General features: G+C 41.7%; 1 protein-coding gene across 2 annotated transcripts; it reads right to left on the bottom strand.

The window, feature by feature from the left end:
• Positions 1-2,759: 2,759 nt before the first annotated feature.
• On the bottom strand, positions 2,760-8,126 carry LOC110530253 (Krueppel-like factor 6). Of its 2 annotated transcripts, none has more exons than XM_021613163.2 (5): positions 7,991-8,126; positions 7,737-7,857; positions 5,670-6,243; positions 4,537-4,660; positions 2,760-4,315 (listed from the first exon to the last, which is right to left on the bottom strand). In XM_021613163.2, the coding sequence occupies exons 2-5, from the start codon at positions 7,836-7,838 to the stop codon at positions 4,264-4,266; spliced, it is 852 nt and encodes a 283-aa protein (XP_021468838.1). In that variant the 5' UTR covers positions 7,839-7,857; positions 7,991-8,126; the 3' UTR covers positions 2,760-4,263. The 2 variants fall into 2 exon arrangements, with proteins under 2 accessions (XP_021468838.1, XP_036841729.1); XM_036985834.1 differs by having other exon boundaries at positions 7,996-8,088.
• Positions 8,127-9,701: the final 1,575 nt, after the last annotated feature.

The following is a 9,701-nucleotide window of genomic DNA, read 5'->3' as shown; positions in this document are numbered from 1 at the left end:
TCTTCCAAATGGACAATGACCCCAAGCATACTTCCAAAATTGTGGCAAAATGGCTTAAGGACAACAAAGTCAAGGTATTGGAATAGCCACCACAAAGCCCTGACCTCAATCCTATAGAACATTTGTGAAAAAGTGTGTGCAAGCAAGGAGGCCTACAAACCTGATTCAGTTACACCAGCTCTGTCAGGAGGAATGGGCCAAAATTCACCCAATTTATTGTGGGAAGCTTGTGGAAGGCTACCCGAAACGTTTGACCCAAGTTAAACAATTTAACGGCAATGTTACCAAATACAAATTGAGTGTATGTACATTTCTGACCCACTGGGAATATGATGAAAGAAATAAAAGATGAAATAAATAATTCTCTCTACTATTATTCTGACATTTCAAATTCTTAAAATAAAGTGGTGATCCTAACTGACCCATGACAGGGAAGGTATATGTAAACTTCCTTCTTCAACTGTAGGTTGCGTCCTAAATGGCACCCTATCCCCTATATAGTACTTTTGACCCGAGCCCATAGGTCAAAAGTAGTGCACTTTGTTGGGAAAAGGGTGTCATTTGAGACGCAGGCATCCATTTGGAGGTAAATGTAGATTTCCATATAATCAGCTAGAGCAGCAGGTCTCGATGCCTATTCCCCCTGTTCCCCCATTCCGCTTTGTCTGTGTGTTTGAATGTGAACCGTCTGGAGGTCTCTACGATACCACTGAGTTGATGGTCTACCATCCTCATGCTGGGGTCAATGACCTTTCAGTTTACTCCGGTTTTAAAAGGCGCCCCCTAACCCCCTGGTCATATGAGATGAGCTGTGATGTGATGGGTGGGGGAGGCGTATCTGTATGTCTGTTGAAACCAGGCAGGGGCCTGTGGTGGATGTTCTCGTTGTACCAGTAGACCTTGACTGGGAAGATCTGGTTTGATGTGCATAAGAATGTGCTGTTTTGCTAGTGTTAGAGCACAATGATGTGTTGAAATGCTATGACATAGAAATATAATGTGTAGAAGGGGCTTGGAACCTCTGACCATTCTAATTCTATGTGCTATAAACTGCATGATAATGAAAGGAGAACATACTGAACCATCGCTATCCGCAATGCTGTATGGCGTACTGGTATTTGGTATTTGTTGTAACCTGTATGTCTTCACATTAAAAGGATAACATTGATCATATTTATGATGGGCTGCAGGTAGCCTAGCGGTTAAGAGGTTGGGCCAGTACCCGAGCTGACAAGGTGAAAAATCTGTTGATGTGCCCTTGAGCAAGGCACTTAACGCTAATTGCTCCTGTAAATCACTCTGGATAAGAGCATCTGCTGAATGACAAAAAAATCAAACGTAAATGTTACTGTATGCAGCTCAGTCTCAACTAAGGTCCGAATTCAATCCGAATGCTTTTCAGCTATGCACATTTTAAAGGCAATGCTCCCGGAGACGTCTATGTTAATATGGCTATAATTAGGCTAGCTAACGAACAATTGTAACAATGCATTTGAGGGACAACAAGTGCTTATTGGGCATATTGGTTTATGTTTTCAATTGACATTTAAACAACCCACCCGTCTGTAAAGTGAGGTGGATCCGATGAAAATGACAGGAACCTGAAGGAATATGTTAATATCACTGTCCTATGTCAAGATCCCACTATGAGGATGCAAGAAGCAAAAACACAAAAATGTTTGATCACATTTTTTTAATCGTTATTCCAATAAAAATACATTCATACAGAGATAAATATTTTACAAAACAATAATACAAAATAATGAAAAAAAGGTTGTTATGCCATAAATCAAACAAAAATCAAACATAATAATTTCTTTTTTTTCTTCTTCAATAAAGATACTCTTTAGTTAAAGATTGGGTGGGTTACATAACATATGTGGCTTGTCCAACACCTAACATTGGCTGAAGTAATATAGGCTGACAAAACTGCTGTTTTGATTTTGATTACAAAAAGCTGTTCAGTGTGTAATCTCTTCAACAATCAGAGTTTTTCATTTCTCTCTGCTGAATCATTCCCAATTCAAGCAAAAAAAAATGCAATCTTTCTCCGACACTGTAGAAGTGAACAATATGTCATTTGTTTTCAGTTTATTGGGCCATTAATACTCACCCAAGATAAATCGGTAGTCTTGTCTTTATTGTTTTTCTTAGAAATGTACACTGGGGTCCTGTACCCTGAAAAATATAAGCTTCTTTACAAAAACTCTATTTTTAAACAACACTTATATATTTAGCATGGTTTCGATATCCACAATGTATATTTTAAAAGGGGACCTTTCGACAGCGATGTTGACCAGATCGCCGGTACTGTACATTGTTATGGGGTTAAAACATGGCAGTCCATACAGGTCAGTAAGAAATAAGCATCCACATCCACTGTCAGTTTGAGAGCACTCATGTCAGGTAAGCATTTAACAGTTCAACAAACATGCCATGGCCTGACCAGAATGGGTTATTTGTAATAACTCTTAATTTATCATGGCCTTGGTGGCCGAGCAGATCACGTCACGAGAACTCAACCCCATAACCAACCGATAGAATCTGTACTTTCAAAAGTAATTCACCGTCACACATTCCATTTGAAGTGCATAACGTACCACATTACACTACTACACAGTAGTAAACCTTTTAAAATGGAATTGTTTGAGCTGCTTCTAGAATTCTGTCTCAGATCAAGGATAATTTTCAAAACAGGATTTTTGTCTGAATAGATAGATACAGTATGTATGTTGACAAATAAAACACAGAAATGTCAATAAGTATAAAGCTTAACTTTTATTCAAGAGTCTTCAGACCAACCATCATTTCTAGACAAAGGGAAAAAGGTGCAACCATATGAATCGGAGCCTTAATAAAGCTATTCAATCACACACTACCGCATTTAACCCCCCCCCCCCCCCCCCCCCCCCCCCTCCGTGAGTGATCTATTTATCTGGACAAGGCCACTTACATAAGGCATCATTAAGGTCACAGTGTATTTACAGATATAGAAAAAGAGAAGAGCAAGAGGACAAAAATAAAGAAATTAGTTATTAAACTGAATATAAATAAAACTATCCCATGATCAACACAGTTGCCAAGCAATAGTGGTATCTCCAAACATAGAAAAGAAAAGAAGGAAACAAATACATCACTGCTTTATGTTTCTGTACAATACTGTGGTATCTACGGAGTAAAATGGATGCATAGCTGCTCATTATTGGGATTTGCCTGTGTTATAAGTAGGCCTAATCGAGTGACAAACAAACCCAAGATCATGCAACTTCTGGTATAATGATATATCAATGTTGTGTACAGCCTTTAGATACTGAGCTTACACAATGGACAACAAATTAGCTTTGTAGCATGTACTTTGAGACAAGCTACTTAATACATTGCACATTTAATAGCTGCACCAAACATCAACCCCCCTCCCCTCCCCAAACCTCGTTTAGGAGCATGTACCACCTCAGTTCGGATAGTGATGCTCTCTCTCTCAAACCTCAAAACTGACGGCTGAGACGCACACACACTGCCAAACCCAGCCTAGACTCAACCAGCGCTCCTCACAAGAGCACAACAACTCCTTTGCTTGCATTCATTCATGACCACGAGACAATAAAACCTCAGTCAAAAACTCATCATCCCCTCAATGCCATTCAGGTCACAACACAAGCCATCTACTCAGGAGTCGTACATCCACAGGGCAGGCACCCAGTTACAGGCATTCTAAGACAGGCACCCAGTTACAGGCATTCTAAGACAGGCACCCAGTTACAGGCATTCTAAGACAGGCACCCAGTTACAGGCATTCTAAGACAGGCACCCAGTCACAGGCAGTCTGACAGCAGGCTCACAGTCAGTCAGTCCACATGCTCACAGAAAACAACACACGTTTATTGGAGTAGTACCACTGCATATTTTCAAACTAGGAACTAACTCCGCAAACAGACACCATACAGAGAAAAAAACGTTATTTCTTGTCCTCTCAGATATTTTCTTTCTCCTCTCTCTAGTGACTTTCTTAATTCTCCTTCATCCATGGTGGTTTTCGTGATATTTTTCAGAATGTGTCGACCTTTCAGAGCTCTTTCCTCTGAGAGGTCTTGGAGGCACTAAGTATGGTGCAAAAATGGCCTGCATGCTTTTCACTGGAGCACGCTCCCCTCGCTAGCCTTCCTCCCCTCTCAGGGCACTGCAGCCTCCCCACAGACAGGTTAGGAGACAGTCAGGACCATCGCTCAACACCGCTCTGCTCTCCTCTGCCCCGGGGCCCACCGCTTAGATGTGTCTCTTCATGTGAAGCGCCAAATGGTCCGAGCGAGAGAAACACCTGCGAGGAGAAAGAAAGCATATCAGGCACAGTGTTTTTAGAATAGGTAAAAGACGAATATAACAGCATTGATATTCAAGTCCCCTAAGTCAGTATTTCAGGTGCATGGATTTACCTTTAGTTGCCCAAACATTCAAAAGTGTTCATGACCTTCACAATCTTCCTCAATAAAATAATGAAAACAAACAATAGATACATCCATCCCTAAACACTTATCTTACCTGTCACAGTGACTGCATTTAAATGGCTTTGCCCCAGTGTGCTTCCTGAAGTGTCTGGTTAGCTCATCACTGCGTGCAAAACGCCACTCGCAGCCTTCCCATGAGCACCTGTAAGGCTTCTCACCTGCAAACAGAAAACAAATGATTTTATTGCTGTGCTCCATTGTTTCCAAATTAGAAATAGACATAACATACTATAAGTGCTACATATTAGAAGATAGAGTACTACAACTTGTAAATATGAGCTGTGGTAGGTATACTGCTTAAAAGTAGTTGAATAAGCAGACATAGTGCTAAAGAAGTGGCTGGGTGAGAAGGGATAAATGTAGGGGCTTTCTAATGGTGAAAATTCCATTAGCTCTGGTAACAGTTTGGTTGGAATGTGGAGCCTGGCTAATGTGCAAGACAGCTGTAAACAGCTTGGCAAGCCGAGGTCAGAGGTGACGAGGGAAACTGCTGGCATAACTCGGTAACGAATAACAGTAAATGTAAAATTCCCACCGCACTTTAAATGTAAATGATTCAGTCGTTTTCTTTTCCCATTGTGAAATGGGATCTGTTTTCAAGATCCAGTCCACATCCTCTGTGGCTGGCTTGGCCATGCCCACAAAAGGTTTTTATGTCGCCCCTCCCCCATTCAACGTGAAGTCACTGCTGCTACTGTGTGAATTAGGTCACAGTTTAGACACTAAGTACTAGCGAACTATTCCAAGAATGCAGAGAGAAATTTCATGAAAATAACTTTTAAAAAACAAGACTCTCTTGTTAACATATTAAAATGTAATTGTTTGATGAGGTTTAAATTTAGTCCCCCCGAAACGGAATCATCTTCTGAATGTTCTTTGTAAAGTAAATGCCTGCAGATTCAGAACACTGATGACATCATAACCAGCTGGTCTGGATGTCTTTCCCAAGGCCTCTCTGCTGTGACAGCAGCATTAGTATGTGGGTAACAACACCCACCTCCACTCTTTGGACTAGCTTGCTTTACCTGTATGATATTACTACTAAGACTTGGGTCTGGTCGGATAGCTCAGAGCTTCTGCTTTTTTCTATACATATACAGTATACACTTGTTTGGGAGGAGGTGATGTGGGGTTATGCAGTTTACCTGTACACAATCAACTATTTACCTGTATGTGTACGCTGGTGTGCTTTCAAGTGGGAACTTTTCGTGTAAACCTTTCGGCATCCATTGAAATGACACCTGTGGACCCGCCTCCTCCCGTCTGGAGAAGCCTCCCCATTGGCTAAGCTTCCCCTCTCAACCGTTCGTCCACCAATGCCCCCTGTCCGTATTTTCCCTGGCGAGTGCATCACTGTCTGTATACCACTCCACACCTGGGAGGATATGGAGGGGGCCTCCTTGTTCACCTCAGGAGAAGATGGCGGAGTGCTGATAACCATGGAACTCAGGTCCTCTCCCTCTCCCATAATGTCACTTAGTGGGTTGGAGGTGAAGTCGAGGGGAGGTGAGAGCTCCTCGGAGCTGTCAGACGCTTCACTGCTGGCGTCGGAGTTAAAGCTGTTGGCCTCTTGATTGTCCTCCTCCTTAATGTGAGTGTGGATCTTTGGGTCGGACTCGGCCTTGTCCCCGCAGGCCAGGATCAGTTTGCTCCAGAGATCCTCTTGACTCGTCTCAAACTTGATGTCTGTGGCCGAGACGTAGGGCTCGCTCTGGAGGTACCGCTCCAACTCCAGACATGTCTGATGAAGGAGAAAATAATGAGTACAGCATGTAGGAGCTAGGAATAAAAACTACCCACAGTATACGGTACATATACACAATGTACTATTCTGAGGGCAGTGGAGTGGATGTAATGGGTGTCCTCCGAGACTCTAAGGCTGCTGCTTCCCAAATGGCACCCTATTCCCTTTATAGTGCACTACTTTTGACTAGGGCCCATAGCCCATAGGGCTCTGGTCAAAAGTACTGTACTATATAGGGAATAGGTTACCTTTTGAGAAGTAGATTAGATCAAGGAAGGTTACATGTAAACACACTTCCTCAGTTGATGGCGTGCTCTTTCCACGACATAGCTGTCGTCATGCGCAGTGATTACATTTACATATGCTACAGAGCCCCCCTGGTGGTTAGGGAAGTGCTTGTAGATATTTTAAATGTTTCAATTATTCAGCATAAGTTGGATTTAATAATGCATCCAGTGGCATAGCTAGAAATAACATAGCACACAAGGGAATGGAGGAGGTAGGCCTGGTTCAAGCAGGTCCACAAAAAGCTTTATGTATGAATACTGCAAGAGTTTCATACTGCAAGAGTTATTTTCAGCTTCTAAAAAGGAAGTAAAGGACACTTCCTGAAAGCTTGACAATCAGAGAGTGGACGCTAACTACAGTATATTAAAAGCTATGACATGCATCTAGCATTCAAAATAATGAATTCCAAACTATAATGGGTATAGAATACAAATTAAAACAAATATTCATTACAGTGTAAGTTGTTTTGTAATATATTTATGGCGAACCTAAAAACGGTATTAGTAAGCCAATACTTTGTATTCATTGCAAACATTTATTTTCAATAGGGCAGAATGCATCTCTGGCGAGCTTTGAATGCCTCAGGGCATGGAGAGGGAATTTGGCCCCAAGCCCGCATATCCAAGGGAAACTTTGTGTAGTGAAGCCTATTTATTTCAATCACCCTCAAAAAAACAAACCTAGTTTCTCGACTATTATGTAATTCTTATAAAATGACTGCGAGTTAGTGGGAATTTTGAACAAAATCTGTTGAAAAAGACGCACATAGACTACTCTTCTCCGGTAATATCGAATACGATCGTCTCTCTTGCTCTCTAACACACGCACGTACAAACAACAACTCTCTTCACTAGAATGAACGGCATAATCCGTCTACAGAACTGAATATAAACAATGTTGAGTCTTGGTTCATTCATTCGATTAGGCTATTACATTGTAACGACTGTATATATTTGCAACATGCGTTCAATAACAGTCTTACGTCAATTAAACTATGTGTCAAGAATGTGCTCAACTTTTTTGTTGTTCTGCATCACTTAGTCACGTTCTGCATTCCTGACAGCTTGCAGGGACACTGACAGCAACCTGGGTTTGCGGACAAGTTTATGTCGATGTATATTACATAAGCATTGTTTTTCATTCATTTTAGAGTGTTTTCTATATCTAAATATGACTATTTATAAATGATCATATATAAATACCTGCTGCCAGTACTCCTCAAGAGATGGTAAAGCTGAAAAGTATCCGGTGTCATGTACTATCTGGAGCTCCTGAAAGATGCTGCACATAGGAATAACATCCATCTCACTCCTATAAATGCCGCTGCAATTACAACCAAAAATCAAGGTAGTTCAATTGTCTTGTTTTCTTTTTCAAGAAAACTTGCGACTTCGATGAATTTGCATGTATAATATGCTGTAGAAAAGCAGTTGGGAATAGTAGGTATGTTTATCACCTTACAGCAGTGATAGCGCAAGTGTTCTTCCTAGAGCGATCTTCCTTGCTTGCTCTAATAGCAAACAGTGAACTCGCTGAAAGTCCGTCGACGCTCTGTAAACTTCACTATGCAATGTCTTACAGACGGCCTTCCCCCCACGTGATTGCAATACGCTGTCGTGATGCCGACCAATGGGTGCGCCAAAGTGTAACACCCGCCTACCTTGACCATCTTCTGTGATTTGGTTGGTGAACTGACCTAAGTCTCCTTCATTTCCATTGGACCATGTGGGCTCTATTTTTAGAGCGCTATATAAAGTGTTCACCGCTTACTACAGCGAAGAACCACGTCTCTATCGGCCTAGTATGGTTTCAGTCTACCTTCTGAGCAGCAGTATTGCTTACAGTTTACTATTATTATGGCACGCACAAGTTGGGAAATATAATAATATCTTAACATTTATGCTTGGGTTTGAATTTATATTTTAACCATTCTTATGCATTAGTTTCCTAAATACAATAGGGGAGACATGGATGGTTGTCTCAAGGGTTAGTTCAGGCCCGGCTCCAGGGGGTGGGGAGGGGGTGGGGGTGTTAAAAGGGGACTTAGCCCCCTCAGTTGAAACTTGTACCACCTCAGTTTTAATTTGATGTCCCTATAAAATAATAGCAACAATTTCAAGTGATTGAGTGACAGGTTGGCGCGAAATCTGTATCTCCGCTGCGCTGTATCAGCACCATGGACAGAGCGAGCCACATAATGTGTGTGTGTAAGGGGGCCATGGAAAGTCACTGGGCAGTAGGTATGACTCCTTTGCATTTCCTTAAAAAGCAGGAAAAACGCTTCTCATCTGTGGTAGGCTACGTGAGTAACGTGGTAGACTGCGTGAATAAGGAGATATGCCTCCGCCTGTAATATTGGATTTTGATTTATTAGGAAGATGCCAAGTTTACGGTTGAAACCGTTGCACTTAACTCTGCCTCACGCCCCACCACTACAGATTTTAGTTAGCTTCTTAGCTAGCGGTAAAAGTGTTATTAGCCTATTTAGCTCAAACCAGCTAATCTACCACTGCCACGATGAATATCAGAAATCAAACCACGAGGCCACCGCCAAGCCCAGCACGATGATGCTGTCGAGGTCCAGCTAGCTTCTCGTGAAGAGCCCACTCACGTGTTTATGCTTAAATTATTACGTGGGTGGTTCGAATTTGAACCACGGAAGTATATTGTGCCATATCGCAACGCGTTGTTGAACTCGTGAACTGCAGGATTTCCCATGTTTGAAGCGGGCCTATAGGCGTATTTAGTTGGCAAGACAGCTTTGCAAGGCTGCCTCTCACTATGGTAAACTATTGGCTATGTTTTGGTTATTTGCATACGCCTTTTTGTTTACTTCTTTTGTTCACTGTTAATGTAACTAGCCTAAATATAGACTGACATTTCTTTATTGATCTGATATTTTGTTTATAGGCTTATAGTAGGCCTACCGCAGTTTTGTTCTGTTCGCATTCATTCGTTCACATTCACACTTGTGTCGGCATTCTAAGCCAAACTGCTATTCAGTATTTTTGTTATGCGTGAATAACTAGGCTACTAGTTTCTGCATTTAGTTTGCATTCTTTTTGTAAGACAGCTGTATGTATGGCGTCATTCACATAGGCTATTTGTAATAGGTGAATTACCTCATCTATCTACTAGCCAATATTCTTGCCAAATAGGCCTTGCTT

Source organism: Oncorhynchus mykiss, chromosome 8 (genome assembly GCF_013265735.2).
Source record: "Oncorhynchus mykiss isolate Arlee chromosome 8, USDA_OmykA_1.1, whole genome shotgun sequence".
NCBI lineage: Eukaryota > Metazoa > Chordata > Actinopteri > Salmoniformes > Salmonidae > Oncorhynchus > Oncorhynchus mykiss.
This window is presented reverse-complemented; position numbering and strand designations above follow the sequence as displayed.

Coding starts and splice junctions, on each gene's coding strand:
- LOC110530253 (XM_021613163.2), bottom strand. CDS start 7,838: ATGGATGTTATTCCTATGTGCAGCATCTTTCAGGAGCTCCAGATAGTA. Junction 6,244..7,736: donor TTGAGGAGTACTGGCAGCAG/GTATTTATATAT, acceptor CTCCTTCATCAG/ACATGTCTGGAGTTGGAGCG. Junction 4,661..5,669: donor ACACCAGCGTACACATACAG/GTAAATAGTTGA, acceptor TTCTGTTTGCAG/GTGAGAAGCCTTACAGGTGC.